The sequence below is a fragment of the Miscanthus floridulus genome, unplaced genomic scaffold (genome assembly GCF_019320115.1).
Source record: "Miscanthus floridulus cultivar M001 unplaced genomic scaffold, ASM1932011v1 fs_504_3_4, whole genome shotgun sequence".
Taxonomy (NCBI): Eukaryota; Viridiplantae; Streptophyta; class Magnoliopsida; order Poales; family Poaceae; genus Miscanthus; species Miscanthus floridulus.
This window is the reverse complement of record NW_027096851.1, coordinates 1-22,538: the sequence shown is the minus strand read 5'-3', so window position 1 is coordinate 22,538 and position 22,538 is coordinate 1. Positions and strand designations below refer to the sequence as shown.

At 47.8% G+C, this 22,538-nt stretch overlaps 1 protein-coding gene and 1 pseudogene across 1 annotated transcript; one reads left to right on the top strand and one right to left on the bottom strand.

Moving 5' to 3' along the window:
* Positions 1 to 579: 579 nt before the first annotated feature.
* LOC136532008 (uncharacterized) lies at positions 580 to 2,958 on the top strand. The gene is made up of 4 exons (XM_066524647.1): positions 580 to 1,567; positions 2,069 to 2,139; positions 2,291 to 2,525; positions 2,611 to 2,958. The coding sequence occupies exons 1-4, from the start codon at positions 1,388 to 1,390 to the stop codon at positions 2,815 to 2,817; spliced, it is 693 nt and encodes a 230-aa protein (XP_066380744.1). The 5' UTR covers positions 580 to 1,387; the 3' UTR covers positions 2,818 to 2,958.
* Positions 2,959 to 4,015: 1,057 nt separating this feature from the next.
* On the bottom strand, positions 4,016 to 22,227 carry LOC136532006 (ABC transporter C family member 10-like; annotated as a pseudogene).
* Positions 22,228 to 22,538: the final 311 nt, after the last annotated feature.

Here is a 22,538-nt window from a genome sequence, read left to right as displayed (position 1 = left end):
ATTTATATTACAAATTTCGACGTACAATTCGGATAATTCGGGTTTTGCGGCGTTTATTTCCACCTCTAAAAAGCACGTATGCTTCCTCCCCTACGAGTCTCTAATAATAACCTCCATTAACTCCGTCCACGGTTCTCTCCCGTGCTGCCGTCCACGCCATCCATGGAAAAACTCGCAGAATTCCAGGCCAGTCTTGTCTGTCTTCCCGAGACGGTACAGATAGGGGTAGAAAGGTAATCTGGGTCCTCCTCCTTGCAGCAGCGAACAGGGTGGTCGGGTGGTGGCCTGGTGGTCTTGTGGCCAGTAGTGGCCTTGTGGGGGTGAGAGTATTTAATTGGCAGAACTGCGGCTTGAAGGTGCCACCACCTACCGTCCCCCTCCCCAGCGGCCAGCATCACCAGCAGGCAGCAGCCCCCACACCACGGTAGCACCATGGGATGGTCATCCAAATACTGGCTCCCATCGATGCGTACGCAAGCAAGGGGAGGCGGAAGAGGAGAGGGAGAAAGGGACACCATGACCGGTGTCGTCCACCCCCGACCCCGAGCCGCCTTCCTTTTACTAATGGCGCATGACTTTTCCCTAGTCCCTAGCAGAGAGGAACAGCAACGGGAGCGACGGAGGAAAAAAAGGCTCAGCACCCGAGCGCACGCACAGGCACAGGCACAGGCACAGGCGTGCACGGTGTACTGCCGCGTGCTACATCCGTCATGGCGTCCTCATGCCTCGCCTGTCATCCTCTAGTGGTAGAGAGAGAAGGCACACGCGGCTTCCAAGACGAGGCCAAGCAAGACCTTCTCCTCTCGCGCAGACCGGAGAGAGATGTGTGGAAGCGAGCCGGAGAGGGACAGCGGCCCACTACTTCCCCAATCCACGCACCATTACCACCGCCCTCCTGTCTACCACCACTGCTGATAGGATGATGGGCAGAGAGAGATAGAGGGGAGTTGAAACTCCATCAGTCCAGTCGTTGGGTCGGTGGCGTTTCTTGCCGGGCATGCGTGCTTCCTCAAACTCTCGCCCCGTCCGCCCCGGCCTCCTGTCGCCACCACCAATCCATGGGCCTTTTTGGGTTTTCGACCTCACCTCACCTCACCTCACCTCACCCATGGGTCAGAGGAGCTCTCCCCTTCACACGCCGTCCGCCCGCGGCAGGAGAGAGAAAGCGGGGGCGACCAACAGCAGGGCAGAGGCAGGCAGGCGCAAGAAACTTCCCCCACCTCCACCTCCTCCTCCTCGCCTTCCACCTTTATTTCTTGTCGTCTCCTTCCTCGGTCCTATCTCCTCTCCTGCTCCGCCTTTTCCTCCTCGGTTCCTCCTCCCCTCCCCTCTCCTCGCCCCCCTGCGCTCCGTTTCTTGGGGGGCTTGAGGTGAGGTGATCTCGGCCATGGCGGCCAATAAGAAGACCAAGGTCGTTTTGGCGCAGCCGGCGGTGGGGGCTCCGGCGTCGCGGCCGCCCTTCTTTTCTCGCACGCCCGGCCCGGTCCGCGGCGCCGGGGACGAGGCGGCGTACAGGGCCAGCCTCAGGTACCGCGCCCTCCTCCAGGACTACCAGGAGCTCATCAAGGTGAGCCGAGGGATTCTCTTCCTGGACCTTCACCTCCTCCCGCAGCTGATCTGATCTGAGCTGAATCTCGGGTTTGGGGGAGGTTTTGCCTTCTATGATCGGTTTTGGATCCGCGTTTAGTTTTTGTCGTTTTTTCCCGGGATTTGTTGCTGTGAGGTTTGCGGTGTTTGTTCTGCCCTTTCTTTTTTGGGGTTTATTTAGTTTTCATTCATTCACCCCCTGTGTTCTTTTGAGGATTTCTTGTGGATCTGTTGTCTTTTGTTAGGTTCAACCTGCTTGCTACGGCGTTCTTAGATCCATCTGTGCATTCAAGTTTGTTTAGCTTGATGGTGTTAGTTTTAGTTCTGGTTTGTTCCACTTTTGTTTGCAGTTCAGCTTTTGTTGGAGATTTGAGCCTTCGAGGCATTATAACTTCCATAAGATTTTGCTGGTTTATCTCCACTTTGATATATATGGTCTGAATAATATCTGACAATGGTTATGTCTTGTTGACCTGCGCAGGAAACCCAAGCAAAGAAGAAAAGGTTGCACATGGAGAGGCTCAGGAAGCAGAGGCTTTTGGCTGAAGTCAAGTAATTCTCTGATCATATCATTTTTCTCGAGTGTGTATGTGTTTATCTGCCTCTGTTTGCGTGTATGTTATCTTTGTGTTGTGTGGTATCTGATTGTGGGTGGCATACTGGTATGTTTGCTAAATTCTTGTGTAAACCCATGGTGTTGCAGATTCTTGCGGAAGAGATACAAATCCATGTCTGAAAACCCATCTCAGACAATTGTCTGTAGACTGAGGAATCCAGCAATGCCATCTGCATCCTGGACAGCTGCTTCGGCAGGTGACGCCCAGCACCAGTCGGTTCATGCTGCCGGGAGCTCCAGTAGAAGCCAGTTGGTGCACCGAAGGCACGGTGGTTCTCCAAGGGCATCTCCAGTGATTGACCTCAACGAGGCCTGTGAGCTGGTACAAAATTGCGATAAACCTCATTTCACTTGCTGCAATAGCTCTCAAGTTTGTCAGTTATCTCAACCGGTTTCTCTCATTTCAGGGTTACGAGGAGATGGAAATCGAAGAGCACCATGGTTACAGGGCCCCTGTAGGCTTCAACAAGTCAAAGAGGTATCCGATGGTAGGTGATGCTGCTGCCGGCCCAAGCCAGGTGAGAATGCCTGTGTTCTGGGATGTCCAGAACCCAGCAGGGCGATCTGGGAAGAGGAAGATCTCATGGCAGGATCAGTTGGCCCTGAGAGTATAGGTAAATCCGTAAATGACAATGTTTAGCTCTAGTACAGTAGTAGTATTCTAGTAGGATCAGTATGTGCCATTACTAGCCTGGTAAATGTAAAGGGATGGTTGGGACAATTTCAATGGTTATCTGCTCATGCGATGATGAAAACATAGGCTGTTGCATGATAAAGTAGGCGGGTGCGTGTGTGATGAATCACCGAAATCTTATGGTTAATACTGGTATGGAAGGCTAATGGTTCAATGAGAGATGTAGCTTCCAAGGAAGTAATCTGTTCATGTAGAGTTGCAAAAATGAGGGTGCCTGCTCTCTTGACATAGTAAACATAAAGTTCAAGAAGAAGAAAACAGTTTTTGCAACAGTTTATTGTACATATAATGTAGCAGTGTTTTGTCAATTATAGTTTTGAGTTCAAAGCATCTGATCTGATAGCATGATGTATGCAGATCTATTCATTATGATCCAGGAGCTTAGTTGTGTCCTTACTTTACACTGTTCCGGCTGATTTGTGGTGAGAGGAAAACACTGTTTCGACTGAAAAAACAGTCTGAAACAGATGGATTATAAGAGAAGGAACAGGGCCACACTAGCCTGAGGTCTTTGTAAACCTTGGGTGGAAATTATTCAGATTCTCATTTTTTTCATTGTGGTGAGTTTTTGTGTGCGGGCGCTCGCATTTCCTCTTTGTGAAAGGACAGTTGCAGAGTGGGGTCGGATGTTGAGGATCCGAGAATGATGTGTCTTTTCTTTATCCTCAATGGTTGGTGTCCATGGATAGAAACACCGCTATTCTTGGCTTGATCCACGGTATCTAAGGCCATGTTCTGTTGATGAACTTTAGCCTGGTTTAGTTTCTAAAAATTTTTACCCCAAACTATAGTCCATGATTAGCCATAAGTGCTATAGTACTAACATGCACTAATGGCGGATTAATTAGGTTTAATAAATTTGTCTCGTGGTTTCTAGACGAGCTATGTAATTAGTTTTTTTATTAGTATCTGAAAATCCATTTCGACATTCTCAAAATATTCCATGTGATATCCAAAATTTTTCATTTCGCGAACTAAACGCATCCTTTGTTTGCCTGAGACGTGTATATGCGTTTCGCATGGTAGTGCACCAGGCCTAAGAGCATGGTAGTGCACCAGGCCTAAGAGCACGGTTCGTCAAACAGAATGCATCATAGCATTGCTTCTGATGCGTTCCGTCAATACTCACTGACAAGTCCCTTAGAAAGGGATCCTTCTGTCTCAAGCGGTTTCTGAGGTCGATCATACTTTGGGCCTTGTTTAGATCACCTCCAAATTTCAAGTTTTTTCACTATGTCTTCATTATATCAATTTTTAGCCGTCTGCATGGAGCATTAAATGTAGGTAAAAAAAATAAATAATTGCACAGTTTAGTTCGAAATCACGAGATAATCTTTTGAGCTTAGTTGGTCCACGATTGGACAATATTTACCAAATAAGATGAAAGTGCTACTATTCATCGGGTTAAAATTTTTTACAATCTAAACATGGCCCTACTATTTCCCCTGCAACAAGCAATCAAGTATTCATAATGAGTTGTAGAAGCATTCCCTGCAACGTTGTTAAAGGACTTACTACGCATGCTTATAAGGATACAAGTGGCCGGTAACCAATAGTGTTTTTTAGTCAGCTAACTAATTACCATCACATACCATTCTAGTTAATTTCTCTCCTCACCCGAATTACATAAAATGCTGTCATTCTAGTTCATTTGAGCAAGTTTTTAGGTTGAACCAATGACAAAAAAATAAGTTGCACTTGCATCCCTACATGCTTAGCAAAACTACCTTCTCTAATGTTTTAGTCGCAGCATATAGCAGTTTGACATGAATTCCCAAGTATGAATTTCCTATTTCACGTCTGTGTCAGATTTCAAGTGAATTTCCTATTTCATAAATTGTTTTTTTAGCGACACCTGAGTCTGAGTCTGAGTCTGATTCTGACACCCATGTCCATGTCAAGTAAAGTGTCAGCGCCTTCAGAATTTCAGAAACCTTCAAAACTTCAAGATGTTGTTATTTTGGTATAAAATTCAACAACATCCCCACCACCTTCACATGAAATCCCACCCCCAAACAAGACTTAAATTTATAACAAACATGTCCATTTGCCACACAAATCAAGTGAAAAGGCTAAAAGTAATGACAAAGGGAGTGTTCGGCAGGACTGAAAAATAAGCCAAAATACTGTTTTAGCTGATTGTTGTGAGAGAAAAATACGGTTCTAGCTGAGAACACTGTTATATGAACAGTGTTCTTCTGAGTGCGCGCCCCAGCCCCAGCCACACGGTCCAGCCAGCCGAACGCTCCCAAAGAGAGTGCAAAATTGTGACTGTACATCACTAACCCTGCAACCACAAGTACACACAGGGATTTTTTTTGTGACTGTACACACAAGGATTTTTGACACAGCAAATAACTAAAGCTCAAATTAAATAGCACATACAAACAACCATTAAATGCCAAAGATCTAAGGTTCAGAAGAATGCATACCATCGTTAATAACAAGTATCTTGGTGCAGTTCATCACTGTTGGAATCCTATGTGCAATTTTGATAACAGTTCTGTCTTTGAATTCCGTCCTGACGATTTTCTGAATAATAGCATCAGTTGTGTTATCGATTGATGCTGTAGCCTCATCAAGGATCAAGATGCGGCTTCTTCTCAAAAGTGCACGGCCCAAGCAGAGTAGCTGCTTTTGGCCCATGCTCCAGTTTGATCGTCCTTCCATAACTGTGGGGGCAAAACAAATAAAAGGAATGCAATAAAACAGCCGCAAGTAACATATAGATTGTGAATCATGAGGAAGTCCTACCTAGTGAATCCAACCCTTGCTTCTCTTTGACTGCTTCAGCAAGTTGACATTTTCCTATAACCTTGCAAATCACGAGTTCAGAAGCAGATTCTTAGCTTTCTTTTGAATGCTTATGATGAAAAACCAGAAAAGTTAAATTATGTATAAGAGTTAGAATTAGGTGCACAGATATTGGTGAAGAACACATGCACAAAATCAATCACATCCTTCAGATCAAATCTAAGTGGCCCAAGTGAGAGGTGGGAATTCCTTTATCCCCTTATGCACCCTTTAATGAAACTATATTAACTTGGGCCACTTAGATTGGATCAGATGGATGATATTGAATTAGTGCATATGTGCACCAATATACTCTTATGCACCTGATAACTCTTCATTATGTAATAGCATAAATATTTCCATTAATCCAATGATAGTTTAGTCCATAATATGAATTTTATGGGTTGACTCCCAAGTTTTCATTGTAAGGTGGATTTTGTTGGTGGCAAAGACACAGGTTTGGAAATTTTGTATATTATTTAGGCAGCGTTATCACAACTGCTCTCTTGGTTCATATATAGAACTAGAGGTCTACTCTTACAACTAAAGCATAACAAACTTCTAAAGTGAAAGATAAGATGCCATAACTACTACTACTTATCCTAGAAATGAAGCTCCAAAAGATCAAGAACGTTATGGCTTATTCTACAATTCTCCCCCTAAGCCTTGTGTGTGGTCTTTGGAGTGATTTGAATCACCCCAATTCTGGTGCGAAGCTCCTAGAACTTGACCCGCCCAAGTGACTTGGTTAGGAAGTCCGCAAGTTGACCTTGGGTGTTGATGTGACACTTTCCTCATCCAAGCAGCCCCTGATGAAATGATACTTGATCCTGATGTGCTTGCTATGCTAATGGAAAACGGAGTTCTTTGCCAAGGACAAGGCAGACTTACTGTCCACCCGAAGCTCGACTGCTTCGGCATCTTTGCGTTAAGTAGATCACCCATTAGCCGAGCCAGCCGGAGTGCTTGAATGGCGGTGATGTACTCTGCTTTGCAGCAGGACAGTGCCACCACCTGTGCTTGACCGATTGCCAACCGATCAAGCATTTGCTGAGGAAGAACAGAGTCTCACACGTGCTCTTGCTTGTGTCGATGTCAATGGCATGGTCATTGTCGTTGTAGCCGATGAAGTGCGACGCGCCAGGACATCTTGGATAGTGTAGACCGTAGTCGAGACTATCGACGACATAGCATAGGATTCTCTTGACAGCTTGTTGGTGCTCCACCGTCGGCCTCTGCATGAAACGACTGACGGTGAACTTTAGGTCCGGCTAGGTGTGGACGAGGTAGTGCAGGCAGCCGACGATCAGCGGATGGAGATGCCCACGCTGTCCTAATGAACCTTGATGCTAAGGTAGAAGCAGAAGAGGCCCAGGTCACTCATCTAGAAGACGACCTTCATCTACGCCTTGAATGCCTCCACCTCGTCTTCCTTAGCGCCGGTGATCACCAAATCACCAACGTAGATGCCAACAAGCAAAGCTGAGCATCCTTTGCCCTGCCAATACATCGTAACTTCATGCGCGCTCTACTGGAAGCCCATTGCCTTGAGGGTGGCGTCCAGCTTGGCATTCCAAGCACGTGGGTCCTAGCGTAGGCCGTAGAGGGCCTTGTGTAGGTGCAGAACCTTTCCATCTTGGCGGGCAACGATGAAACTAGGGGGCTGGCGGACATAGACCTTCTCCTTCAAGTCACCATTGAGGAAGGTAGACTTGAAGTCCATGTGATGGACGTGCCAGCCCTCCTAAGTCGCCGGTGCGAGGAAAATGCAAACAGACTCCAAGCGTGCGACAGGCACGAAGGCATCGTCGTAGTCAGTCCCCTTCTGCTAGACGAACCCACATGCCACAAGCCTTGCTTTGTGCTGACAATCACCTTGGCTTTATCTTTCTTCAGTTTGAACACCCACTTTAGCGTGATCGGGCGGTGGACGTTCGGAAGATCAGCAAGATCCCAGGTGCGGTTCTTCTTGACAGCATCCATCTCTTGCTACATCGCGACACGCCAGGCTATGTCGCCTTTCACCTAGGCAAAGAAGCATCGCTCGCCATCGTGCACGAGATGCAGCTTTGCCTCAACGTTGTGCTACACCCAACCTGGTACAGGCTGATCACCGAGGATGTTGTTGATCGTGCGGTAGCGTAGGGGCGTGTCATTGTGGGCGTGATGAACGTAGGCATACATCGTTCACCATGGGTTGGAGTCGAGGATGAGGCTCTAGGAGGCGTGGCTAGCTGAGTAGGCGTGTGCGGCGCACTCGACGGCATTAGCGATGCAGTGCCCACTGGAGTTGGTAGTGTCTATGGTGCCAGAGTAGACGGACTCAGTGAAGGAGTGGATTCGCTTGCTCCCCCATCTTCTCTGAAGTGGATGTGGTCGGCGATGAAGTCTTCTGGCACCGTAGTCAAATTGTTGTAGCCCTCCTTGATCTAGGCCCAGCCATGACCCTCGTTGAACATGACATCACGTGTCGTGCGCTTGCATTGTATCATGAGGGCGAGGGTGCCATACACCTTGATGCCATCAACATAGCTGACGAAGACCCCTGTCGTGCTCCAGTCATCAAGCTTCCTGGCGTGGTTGAGCTCCTTCACATATGCCAGGTAGCCGAACGTGTGGAGGTAGCTCACCACCGGCTTGCGTCCATACCAGGCCTCATATGATGTGTTGTCGTTGAGGCTCTTAGTTGGTGACTAGTTGAGGAGGTGGATGATAGTCATCAATGCATCTCCTTGGAAGATCGCCTACATTCCCCTTTGCTTGAGGAGGGCGCACACGGTTGCCATGATAGTTTGATTCCGATGCTCGACGACACCATTCTGTTGTGGAGTGTATGACGTAGAGTAGTGGCGCTGGATCCCCTCATCGGCGTAGTATGCGGCGAACTCAGCTGCTGTGAATTTGTTGCCATTGTTCGTGCTCAGCACTCGAAGCTTGTGGACGCCCTCCTTCTCGAGGGCAGCTTGAACATGCTTGATGGCGCCCACCATGACAGCCTTTGTGCCAAGGACCATGTCCCACATGTAGTGTGACGTATCATCGATGAGGAGGAAGAAGCGCTGGTCGTTGGGGGTTGCACGAGCTTGAGCTACTCCTAGGCCTAGTAGCTTGCCTAACACGGGAAGGGGCACTACTTTAGCTTCGTCATCACGCAAGTGTCATAGAACTGCTCAACGTGCTAGATGCCTAGCATGCCCTGCCCCATCTCCTCATTGCTGAGCTTCTTTAGGGCCTCAAAGTGGAGGTGCCTGGAGCGCTCATGCCAGCGCCAAGCTAGGGAGTAGCGAGGTAGAGGTTGGGCCACCTACATATGCAACACATATAGACGCTTCCTACCGTGTGGACCTTGGCGAGAACATGGTGGCTGTGATCCCAAATGTGGTGTACCGCATGATCAATCTCAACCCACAAGCCACTCTCATCGAGATGCCCAAGTGAAAGCTCTAGTTTGGTTTTGGTGAATTGATAAAACTCTAAGTGCGAACCTAGTTTATCAAAGTGATCATGAGATATGTAGCACATTCCAAGTGGTGAAGCAGATGAAGATCATGACATGATGATGGTGATGCCATGGTGATGATCAAGTGCTTGGACTTGAAAAGAAGAAAGAGAAAAACAAAAGGCTCAAGGCAAAGGTATAAGTGGAAGGAGCTATTTTATTTCGGTGATCAAGACACTTAGCGAGTGTGATCACATTTAGGTTCGATAGCCGTACTATTAAGAGGGGTGAAACTCGTATCGAAATACGGTTATCAAAGTGCCACTAGATGCTCTAACTCATTGCATATGCATTTAGGATCTAGTGGAGTGCTAATATCCTTAAAAATATTTGTGAAAATATGCTAACACACATGCACAAAGGTGATACACATTGTGTTTAGCACTTGGGAGCAAGGGTTCAAAACTTCACCGGCAGAGTGTCCGCTCGTAGAGTGCGGACAGTCCGACGGTGCCACTGGTGCCCTGTACAGAAAAGATAGGGCTTCACAGAGTGCACCGGACGCTGGTCACATGGTGACCAGACTCTAGGGAGCAGTGTCTAGTCAATTATAAAAGAAGGTGGTACTCTCAGCCTAAGACCGGACGTAGGCGACCAAACTCTAGCTAAACACTATTTAGCATCCGGTCCTGCTGATGTGGCGGCACACAGAGAAGAGAAGGACCGGACGCTGATGCTGTATCCGATCATGACTGACCGGATGCGTCTGGTCGCAGTTGAGCAACTCTAGGAGCTATCTAGACTGATCGGACGCTGCCCCTCCTACGTCCGGTCATGATCGAACTGATGTGTCCGGTCATCATTTGGCTCTCTTAGGACCTCTCTAGAAACGATCAGACTCGATAGAGGTGCGTCCGGTCTTGGCACTGTGCTGCATCCGATTGTGACTTAACCGTTGAGATCGGGCGCTCAGCATTTGAAGCGAGGGATGACGTGGCAGCCGTCCATTGACCGGACGCTGGCATGGTGCATCTGGTTGATCTGACCGGAGCATCCGGTCACCCCGTTTTTTGGTGGACTATGGAGCCAACGACTCTATTCCATGAGGGCTTCTATTTAAGCCTCATGGCCAGCTCTAGCTCACTCTCTTGGCTATTTGCATTGACATAGCAGCCTTGTGAGCTTAGCCAAAGCCCTCCCACTCATCTCCATCATTGATTCATTATCTTTGTGAGATTGAGAGTGAATCCAAGTGCATTGCTTGAGTGTTTGCATCTAGAGGCACTTGGTGTTTGTGTTTTGCTGCGAGATTCATTTGTTACTCTTGGTGGTTGCCGCCACCTAGATGGCTTGGAGCAGTGAGGATCATCGAGCAGAGGTTGGTGATTGTCTCTAGCTCTGATCGTGGTGATTGTGAGGGGTTCTTGATCTTTCCCCGACGGGGAGTCAAAAGGTACTCTAGTAAATTGCTCGTGGCTTGTGTTATCCTTATCTTATGTTGGTTGTGCAGCACCCTATTGAGGGTTTGGCGTGTGATGCCAATTAGCGCGTGAACCTCCAAGTGAGTGAATCGCCACGAGGACTAGCTTGCTGACAAGCAAGTGAACCTCTGTAAAAAATCATTGTGTCAATATTTGATTCCAAGGTGATTAGTATTCATTGGAATTCACTCTTGTGATTGATTGGTTCATTCCTCAACTCAACGGTATAACCATCTTGCTCTCTCTCTCTTTACAATACCATAAACTAGTTGTCAAGCTCTTTAGTATAGCTAGTCATGAGAGCTTATTAGTTTGGTTAGTGTGGCTCTTTAGTTAGCATTTGACAGCATACTAACATAGTGTAGTCACATAGCCATTGTGTGGATAGAGACTATAGAAAAACTAGAATTGTGGTTGGTGGCTTACATTTTTAGTAGGCTAGCGCAACACTCGTTTCGCCTCATATTTGTCTAACCGGTTTGCTAAGTGTTGTTGTAGAAATTTTAATAGGCTATTCACCCCCTCTAGCCATTAGGACCTTTCACCAAGACTGATGATGGAATTCCTCAGCTCAGGGATGTAGAAGACAAAGGTGAGGAGCCAATGCTCGCTAGTCTTGGCCACGAAGATGATGGAGCCGACACCCTAGATCTTGATGGCGGATGTGTCCCCGAACTTGATGGAGCCACAGACATTCTGGTCCAGCTCAGAGAAGATATCTCACTGCCCAATCATGTGGTGCATGGTGCCACTGTTGAGGTACCAGCCATTGATCTTGTTATTGCCAGAGCCATTGCCAAGGAAGGCATGGTCACGTGGCATGTTGAGGTGGAGGGCGGTGAACGGCGGTGAGGAAAGGGGAAATTTTGAACCTTTCCCCTCCTATGTTTCTAGCCGTAGCTCGACCCTTCCATGGGCCAAGAACAGAGCAAGCACATCTTCCTCGTCTGCCTAGGCCATGTGGGCTTGGCCGCCACGCTTGGCCTGCCGGCTATCCTTGGCCCAATGGCCTGTCTTACCACAGTTGAAGCAGGTATCATCCCAGGTTGCCCTACGTTCCCCGGCGGCACCACCATCTACACCTCCATGCGCATGGTTGGTCTTCTCCTCCTTGCGGGGTCGGTGCTGGTGACCGTTGGTTGAGCATGAAGCCTCCCCCTTCTTCCGCTCCTTCTGGTGGGTGAGCCACTGCTCCTCAGTGAAGAGGAGGTTGCCACCAATGGTAACTGGCTCGGCGGGTGGCGGCTCATTGTGTTCATCGATCATCATCATGAATTTTAGGAGCGTCTCCATCGCCAAGGTGATTTGAGTGTACTTCTCAAGGATGATGCGAAGAATCTTCTCGATAGCCTTCTGCTCGTCGATATCATTGTAGTAGTGCCACGTCTGTTGCTGCACCAGGCTAGTGAGGCGAAGAGCGAAGTCATCGATGTCCTCCCTAGGCGGGAACTTGAGGCAGTCCCACTCCTAGCCTTGTAGTCGTGAGCACTACTGATGCGTGCCACAGCAATAACATCCCAAGCGTCCTTGGTAGACTCCTTGTTCATGTGGGTGGGCACCATCTTCGGAGGATCGGTAGCGAGAAGAGCCTCCAGCGCCTGCCGATCCTGATGGAACTCAAAGTCATCGAACTCGACCGTGTCCCAAATCTACCTCGCATGCATCTTCACCTTCATCACCAAGCTCCACTCGTTGTAGTTGGTCTTGGTGAGCATGGGCCATGACGCGCTCCTACTAGAGTCCTTGATCACCGTCTGGACCACAGGTGACCCATGCCGGCCGTGTGTAAGGTTGAGATGGCGACTAGAGGGGGGGTGAATAGTTGTTTCTAAATTTAATCACACCGGCTAACCGAAACAAATGCAGAATTACAACAATCGGTAGAGCCAAGACTACACCCCTCGATCGAAGTTCACAAGCACCTTATAAAGATCCTAATTAGGCAACAAAGGTGCTGGGCTAGCTAGAGCTCACCTATCCAATTCTAGAAGCAAGGTCACACAAGCCTATACCACTAGTATTTTAAGTAACGAGGGAGCTCCTACACATGCTAGTAAGCAAAAGCACAAAGCCACTTAAGCTCACTAGCAATGCTCAATAACAAGGCAACCAATGCCAAATTAGAGAGCACAAATACTTAACTACACAAACTAAGCAATGTGACTGACAAGATTACACAAACCAAATTAGTCACGTAAGGGAGCTACTTCTCTGCTATACAAGCAAGAAGGTAACTAGCAAGCTACACAAGCTAACTAATTTTAAGAGAAACTACACAAGCACAATGTATGCGAAAGTAATTACAAGCTTGTGTAAGGGGATTGCAAACCAATGGGAAGAATAATGTTGACACAATGATTTTCTCCCGAGGTTCATGTGCTTGCCAACACGCTACGTACCCATTGTGTCGACCGCTCACTTGGTGGTTTGGCAGCTAATTGGCATCACCCGCTAAGCTCACACGTTGGGTACCGCAAGAACCTACCCCGAAAGTGAGGGTAGCTCAATAACACACTCAACTAGAGTTGCTCTTTGTGGCTCCTGTGGGGCGAGCACAATGCCCCTCACAAAGCTCTTCTCCAGAGCACCGCACAAGCTTCTTGCGGGCTTTGATGGAGATCACCACCAAGCCATCTAGGAGATGGCAACCTCCAAGAGTAACACGCGCCATCGGCTTGCAACTCGATCACCTAGTGCCACTCGATGCAATCGCACTAGAATCGCTCACTCACACAATTGGATGATCACTATCAAACATGTGTGAGATGGAGGGCTCCTAAGCACTCTCAAGCATGGACACAAAATCCCCCAAGGTGCTCAGCACCAGCCATGACCGAGACCACCTTCTATTTATAGCCCCCACAAAAATAGAGCCGTTGTACCCCTTCAATGGGCACAACTCGGGGTGACTGGATGCTCCGATCAGATCGACCGGATGCACCTAACCAGCGTCCGGTCAACGGATGCATGCCTGGCATCGCCTCCGTTCAACCTTAGTCACTGGATCTCAACGGTCGGCTATCTCGCGTCAGCAGTCAAGTCATGATCGAACGTAGCATAGTGATATGACCGGGCGCTACTATGCCTGAGTCCGATCATTTCTAGAGAGCTCCCCAAGCCTCTGTTTTGCGATCGGATGCGTTCGGTCGGTCACGATCGGATGCGTTTGGTCGGTCATGATCGGACGTAGCATTAGCTTTCGGTCCTTCTCCTCTTCTCTACGCTAGCACGTCAGTGGGACCGGACACCCCACCATGCGTCCGGTCATGAAGTGACCCAGCGTTTGGTCGAAGACCGACGCCTACGCTTTCACTGCTGCCACTAACCGGACGCGCCGATCCTATCGTGTCCAGCGTCCAGTCACTCATAGTGACCTCCTTTCACCTCCGTTTCTTCATCGAGTTGATCCGTTTCACCTTCAACTCCTTCTCCTTTGCAAATGTGCCAACACCACCAAGTGTACACCACCATGTGTTTGTGTGTTAGCTTTTCACAAACATTTTCCAAAGGATTAGCCACTCAACTTGCCACGCCACTCGATCCTAGCGATGATGCAAAGTGAGATCACTTGAGTGGCACTAGATGACCGATATGCAAACAAGTTTCCCCTCTTGATAGTACAACCATCTATCCTAAACCCGGTCATCAACTTCTCTACACACCTATGATCGGTGAAATGAAATGCCCTAGTTTATACCTTTGCCTTGCGCATTCCATTCCATCTCCTCCAATGTCAATGCAACACATGCACCAACATAATCAACAATGATATGATCCACTTCATATCATCAAATGATCATATTGGTTCATCGATCTTGACTTCACTTGCTTTTCACCATTGCCTTTGTCCATCGGCGCCAAGTCTTGCTCAAACTTCACTGCCACGCGGTCCATCGCTCCAAAGCCTCCGACTTGCCCTTCACGCTTGCAACCGGTCCATCAAGCCAAGTCATGTCATGATCTTCTCCACCTTGATCACATGACTCAATGTCATGTCTTATGTTCATTGAGCTCCTTCATCATCACATATATGAGCTTTGCAACATCTCCGAGCCATTTTCACCTTCATGACATATGTTGCTCACACGCATGTTCCTGTGGACTAATCATCCGTGTATCTCACATAAATACAATTAGTCCACCTAGGTTGTCACTCAATTACCAAAACCACACGAGGACCTTTCACCGTGGTGGCCACAACGGTGCACTAGCGACGGCGAGGCGCGGCGGTGCCTGTGAGGGCTCCACAAGCCTCGGAGATGCACGACGACGTCCTCCACTTCAGCGTGCCGAGCAGCAGCAGCAACCGCTGCAGCCTGTGCCGCGGCCGCCGCCGCTTTGGCCGTCTCGGCTGCCTGCGCAGCTGCCGCTTCCGCTGCGGCGATGCGTGCCTCACGCTCCGTGTCTACGGCCGCCGCCGCCGTGGTGTTGGCTCTGCGCCGGCTGAACGTGACCGACACATGGGAGGAGTGGACAGACATGGCCGGCACAGGGATGAACACAAGCTCCAGATACCAATTGTTGGTGGCAAAGACACAGGTTTTGAAATTTTGTATATTACTTAGGTAGCGTTATCACAGCTGCTCTGTTGGTTCATATATAGAACTAGAGGTCTACTTTTACAGCTAACATAACAAACTTGCAACAACTAAAGTAGAGATAAGATGCTAAAGTGAAAGATAAGATGCCATGACATAGGCACTAACTACTACTACTTATCCTAGAAATGGAGCTCCATTTGTTGCACAACATTCCACTGGCAAGGCTTGCAAGGTGAATATGATTTACCATGCCAGGAAAACATCAGTAGTTTCCTTTCAAAAGTCTGTTTCAAGTATTTGCTGACAAAAGGTATGCTACAATGCAAGCTACAGTACAGGATGTCAATTATATAATTATAGTTGAAATAGTATTAAATAGGACCACCAAGTTGCATTCCTAAACCCTTGTCATCTATAAAAACATTGAGCCTTAAATCGTGATAACTGGGAGGATCAAGTTTTAATCACATACTTCCAAGATTTGTTCATCTGAGAAATGTCCTTGGGGATCCAAATTATATCTTATTGAACCATTAAAGAGAATAGGATCCTGAGGAATAAGACCAATTCGAGATTGTAAGTCATGTAGGCTCATTGTTGTGATGTCTTGGTCATCAATGATTATATTTCCTCCACAAGGATCAACAAGACGAAAAATTGCATTTATCAGAGTTGTCTTTCCACTTCCTGTTCGACCAACTATCCCAATTTTTTCCCCACCTTCAATTATGCAAGTAATTCCGTGTAGTACTGGAGAAGCATCTTGATTATATTTGATCTGCAGAAATCAACACTTATTAGGTTTTGTGGGCAATGAACAAGACAGTAAGTCTCTGGATGCTGCAATATGAATTAATTTGTCACAACTTGCCTCCAAATCACGAAGTTCTATCTTACCCACTGAAGGCCAATCAACCGGTACCTGTTTGTCTTCTACAATCTCAGATGCTTCACTTGCAATATGCATGTATTGGCTCAGCCTTTCGACAGAGATTATTTGATTTGCAAGAGAACACTGGTTTTGTATAGAGAAAAGGAATAACATGTTAAGTGAAAGACCATAAGATAGCACCATTCCGACAACACCTGCAGAGAACAAAACATCAACAAAGTATGTGCTAATCTTAGTTTCTTGTTCCATCCTTATAAAAAAGTAATAAAAATACTGGAAGAAGTGCAAGCATTATACAGTGAGATATTGGAAAACCTTGAATTAAGAAAATAGTAGACCTCCAAGCCTATGTGGAGACTGGACTGTTTAATACTTGTTCCTAATCAAGTATTATATCCTACAAACCAAAAAGAATGTTGTTGCTGCAACCACACCAGTAAAACTTTAATACTGACTCTTTGCATCGTTGCAGCTTCTTTCATGTCAAACAAAATTGTAAGAAAGAGGGTTTTAAGGGTATAAACTTCCATAGAATTCTTTGCAACAAGCCCTATATTGTATTCGTTTTGCTCTTTTGTGTACCAGAATAATATTGTATGTGGAGACCACAAAGAGGCTCAGAAAATGCCAGTATGTTAGCACTCAGGCAAAATGCAAACAAACTATTGCATTATATAGAACAGTTTGCAGTGTCTTACCAGAGCTAAAAGTCCCCAGGGGAAGAAGGGTAATAACAAAAGCAGATGATGAAAGAATTGCAGCACCCATTGTCTCCAAGCGTTGAGTCAACCATTCAGTTGCAGCAAAACAATGGAAAGATGGGCTTGCATTATTGTCAATAAGCTCCAACATTTTAGCAAAAAAGCAATCTTCTTGATTAAAGGCTCTGATTGTAACTGCTCCTGAAATTGTTTCTCCAAGGTGATTGGCAACAAGAGATTTAGCTGTGCCATTAATCCTCATCAATTCCTTCGAAGATGCTAAGTAGTATCTCTGCAGTACAATGTTTCAGCAGGACAATTAATTTGTGCATAAGATGTCTTCTTTTTCAAATGCTTCCTAGGAAGATTATGCCATTAAAAGCAGTATTAGACAATGTTTTCCTAAACGGTAAACGGTAGACAGTCGGCGAGGTCTCGTGTAGCGTTTAGACCGTGTACACGGCGTGTACACGGTTTTACACGGATTACTCGTTTTTACTTTATTTGTAAAAATAACTATAATAACCCGTGTATATATTCCTATAACATAGATAATATAGAATTACACAACAACGGTTAGTCCAATAATATAGAATTAAGAGCCTAAGTGCTAGACCTAATAGCCTAAGTGCCTAATAAAATACTCCCTCCATCCTAAAATAAGTGCACATATCGCTTATCGAGGAGTCAAACTCTTTTAAGTTTGACTAAGTATGTAGAAAGTAATATTAATATTTATATATTCAAATAATTTTATTATGAAAGTATATTCCACAACTAATCTAATGGTACTTATTACACATCATAAACATTGGTAATATTTTGAAAATAATTTATTTTCAAAATATTACCTAGTGTTCGCCTACACGGCCGTGTAGACCGATTACACGGCCGTTTTTTACCGTTTACACGGCGATCCCGTGTAACCTACCGTTTATGGCCTAAACTGCACGTTCGGCTACCGAGTAGCGATTACACGCCAAGTAATTAGTCTACACGGCCGTGTAGGCGAACACTAGTATTAGACATGTATAGTGTAGTCATGCATACGTTGTATTTGGACATGTTGTACCCCCGGCCCATTGGGCTATATATATGAAAGGTCACCCCCAAGTTGGTGTGAGGTGTTTTCCTTATCTCTCTGTCTCTCTACATGGTATCGTATGTGGAACCAGGCTGGCCTCATCGCCGCCCTCAACCAGCTCACTATCCAGGACCAGCATCCCTGGGTGTTGGACTCAGGCGCCTCCTCCCACATGAGCTCCTCAGATGGTATACTCCTCTCCCGCCATCCTTCTTCTGATTCCTTCATTATCGTTGGCAATGGTAAAACTCTTCCTATTTCATGTCGTGGCGAGTCTATCCTTCAAACACCAGTGTCAAATTTTCCGCTTCATGATGGTTTAGTTGTCCCCAACCTAGTGCACAACCTGCTCTCTGTTCGCCAGTTCCCTAGGGACAACAATTGTTCTATCGAATTTGACGCTCTTGGTTTTTCTATCAAGGATATCCCGACCCGGCGCGTGATGCTTCGCTGCAATAGTGCTGGCGACCTTTACACCATCCCCGCTGCACCTCCCGCTCCTCACGCCAGCATCGCCATCTCCACCGACCTCTGGCATCACCGTCTTGGTCATCCCAGCTCCGCGACCATCAACATCCTTGGTCATAGTGCGTCCATCAGTTGTAATAAAGTAGAGCATAATCTATGTCATTCGTGTCAGCTTGGCAAACATGTGCGGCTTCCTTTTTCCAACTCTAGTTCATTTAGCTCCATGCCTTTTGAACTTGTTCATTGTGACGTGTGGGCATCCCCCGTTGCAAGTATTTTGGGTTCTCAGTATTACCTCGTTTTGCTCGATGATTTTACCCACTACTGTTGGACTTTTCCTCTCGTTCGCAAATCTAAGGTTGCAGCCGATTTTTGCAACTATGTCTCCACATAGTTCAGCCTCGTCATAAAAGCTGTCTAGGCCGATAACGGCACTGAGTTCGTAAATAATACCCTCCAAACACTATTTTCCTCTTGTGGTATTCATTTACGTCTCTCATATCCATACACCTCCCCACAAAATGGCAAGGCCGAAAGCATTCTTCGCACTCTAAACAATATCAGCCGCACTATGCTTCTTCATGCGCACATGCCTCCATCCTACTGGGCCAAGGTGCTCACCACAGCGACATACCTGCTGAACCGGCGCCCCTCCTCCACCATTCACAATGCCATCCCATATGCTCTAATATACAACAAGCCACCCGAATACTCCCACCTTCGTGTTTTCGGGTGTCTCTGCTATCCCAACTTGACCGTCACGGCTCACCACAAGCTCGCCCCTTGTTTGACAGCTTGTGTTTTTCTCGGTTATCCCTCCTCACACAAGGGGTACTGCTGTCTCGATCTCTCAACCCGGCGCATCATCATCTCGCGCCATGTTGTCTTTGACGAGAACTGTTTTCCTTTCGGGATTCACACTTCCAGGTCCTCGCCGAGCGATCTGGACTTCTTACTTGTAGGTACTGTGCCGACACGCCTTCCTGTGGCAGCTCCGTTGCATGCAGACGTTGAGCAACTGCGTCGTACACAGGCGGTCCTCAAGGAGCTGCAGGACCACTCCGCGATCCTTCTTCGCGGGCCTGTGGTGGTAGCCGCCCCTGTTCTGCCTGTGGTGGCTGCTGCCCCTATTCCACCAGCAGCTGCACCACCTCCACCAGCGGCCGTCCCTGCTCCACCAGACTGGGACTTCCACCTGACGTATAGTCGGCATCCCTGGGCCCCTACGATGCTAGCGGCTGCCCCACCGCTGACCGAGCAGCCTGCTACAGCACCGGTGCAGCCTGCAGCAGCAGCTGAGCAGCCCACTGCCGCGCGGGAGCAGCCTGCTGCAGCGGTCTCCCGGATGGTCACCCGGTCCCAAACCGGGACTCTTCGTCCAGTACAACGCTATGGCTTCTCCGCCACCCACTCCATCGTCTCGCCGGTACCGACGAATTACCGGAGTGCCTCGGCTGACCCTAAGTGGCGTGCTGCCATGGCCGATGAGTACAAGGCGCTCATTGACAACGGGACATGGCGCCTCGTCTCTCGTCCCCCTGGCGCCAACACTGTGATGGGCAAGTGGATTTTCAAACACAAATTCCACTCGGACGGTTCCCTTGCCTACCACAAGGAGCGATGGGTGGTTCGTGGGTTCTCTCAACGCCACGGCATCGACTACGACGAGACGTTTAGCTCCGTCGTCAAGACGGCCATGATTCGAGTCGTCCTCAGCCTTGCTACTTCGCGCTCCTGGCCGATTCACTAGCTGGACGTGTAGAATGCTTTTCTTCATGGTCATCTAGAGGAGACCGTGTACTGCCAGCAGCCTCTAGGCTTCGTCGACCCCGCTCGCCCTGACGATGTTTGTTTTCTACAGCGCTCTCTCTATGGTTTGAAACAGGCTCCTCAGGCTGGTACCAGCGTTTCGCTGCCTACCTCCGGCAGCTCGGCTTCGTCGCTTCCGTCTCTGACACGTCCCTCTTTGTACTCCAAGAGGGGGACGCCACTGCTTATCTGCTCATGTACGTCGACAACATCATCCTTACGGCGTCCTCGACTGTGCTCTTGCAGCACATCCTGGCGCGCCTTCACTCTGAGTTCACCATGACAGATCTCGGCGACCTACACCACTTCCTCGGCATCTCCGTCACGCGCTCGTCGGAGGGACTGTTCCTCTCCCAGCGCCAGTACGCTGTGGATCTCCTACAGCGGGCGGGCATGGCCGAGTGTCATCCTATAGCCACACCGGTTGACACTCGTGCCAAGCTCTCAGCCACCGATGGCGCTCTGGTCACCGATTTGTCACAGTATCGGAGTCTCACCGGTGCTCTACAGTACATGACGCTCACCCGTCCCGAGCTCGCCTACGCGGTCCAGCAGGTGTGCCTCTTCATGTACGATCCCCGGGAGCCCCATCTTGCATTGATCAAGCGCATCTTACACTACGTGAAGGGTGCTCTATCCACCGGTCTCCGGGCCGGTTGACTCCCTCACCGCATACTCCGACGCGGACTGGGCAGGCTGTCTGGACTTCAGGCGCTCTACGTCTGGCTACTGCGTTTTCCTCGGCGACAACCTAGTCTCTTGGTCCTCCAAGCGCCAGACGACCGTCTCCCGCTCCAATGCTGAGGCTGAGTACCGCATGGTTGCCCATGCCGTGGCCGAATGTTGTTGGCTTCGTCAGCTTCTCCAGGAGCTCCACGCGCCCATTACCTCTGTGACCGTCGTGTACTCTGACAATGTTAGCGCTGTCTATATGACCGCTAATTCTGTCCACCATCGCCGCACGAAGCACATCGAGATCGACATTCACTTCGTCCGCGACTAGGTTGCTTTGGGACAGGTTCGGGTGCTCCATGTCCCGTCGATACATCAGTTCGCGGACATCATGACCAAGAGCTTACCTGTACAGTTGTTCACTGTCTTTAGGTCCAGTCTTTGCGTCCGGGATCCTCCCGCTGCGACTGCGAGCGGGTATTAGACATGGATAGTCTAGTCCTGTACACCTTGTATTTGGACATGTTGTACCCCAAGCCCATTGGGCTATGGTGTTTTCCTTATCTCTCTGTCTCTCTACAAGCAGGGACTGCTTACTTGCAATGTGGCAGACATACAGATCACGGGTGCAGCAACAAACAAAATTTGCCAGCTGAAGCAGCACAGAACACCCAAATTAATGTATGCATTTAGCGTAGCACTAATAGTAAAAGATAAAGTAAATGGAACATCAAGATCGATGATACTCAAGTCAGAAGATACCTGCATCAAAGAACATATTTCTCACCGTATAACAGAGAATCATCACTGCAATATCAGAATTAACAATATATAATTTTTCACAAAATGTGAGCACTTACACGGAGGATCCTTCCAAGTGGAGTGGAATCATAGAAAGACATGGGTGCATGGAATAGAGCACCAAGTAGTTGGGAAAACAAAGACCTTGATGTCTGGATATTAAGATCAACTGCTAACAGTGCTCTAAAAAGCAAGAAGGTGATCGAACCGAATCCAATGCCAATATACACCAGAACCAGATTCAATGTACTTACACTGGGATTTTGAACATTGGCAGCTAGCCATGAGTTCTGTGATAGTTGCCCAGATGTGAATAAAATGTTAGTAACAGCAACAAGAGTAGCATATATGTATCCCTTATTTTGGCCTAAATACATTAAATAAGGTCTCAGACCAGTATCACCAATCTCTCTCTCTTCTTCCCAATTAGTTGATTAAATCCTGATGGCTTAACACATTCTTTTCCCATATCATGAACCGCACGAGAATCCCTTATAAATTGCCTCTTACCTCCATTATAAGCTATAGTGTGGACATTTGGAAGGTCAGTAGTGCCTTTATGTGCATTCACAAGCTCCTGAAACTCTTTGGAAGCTGCTAGCAGTTCTTTGTACGAAGCAGCATGGGTAATCTGTCCATGGGACATTAACTGCAAAAAGACATCCCCACTGACTGTTAAGCAGAATAATATGAGTTCCATAACATCACATTTCATGCACCAAGGAACCCCAATACATCTTGCAGACAGCACAAATAACTATATGCAATTCAGATACTTCATTAGAGTATAAATTTCTTTCCTACCATTTACATCAGAAATCAGTTCGAAGTCACAGAAGAGACTGCCTGGGAAAATGATCATACGAGAGATAACTATTCAGATAATTCTTTGTCAGGAAGAGAGAAAGAGAGAGATGGGGGGGGGGGGGGGGGGGGGGGGAGAGAGAGAGAGAGAGAGAG

Coding starts and splice junctions, on each gene's coding strand:
- LOC136532008 (XM_066524647.1), top strand. CDS start 1,388: ATGGCGGCCAATAAGAAGACCAAGGTCGTTTTGGCGCAGCCGGCGGTG. Junction 2,140..2,290: donor AGGCTTTTGGCTGAAGTCAA/GTAATTCTCTGA, acceptor ATGGTGTTGCAG/ATTCTTGCGGAAGAGATACA. Junction 2,526..2,610: donor TCAACGAGGCCTGTGAGCTG/GTACAAAATTGC, acceptor CTCTCATTTCAG/GGTTACGAGGAGATGGAAAT.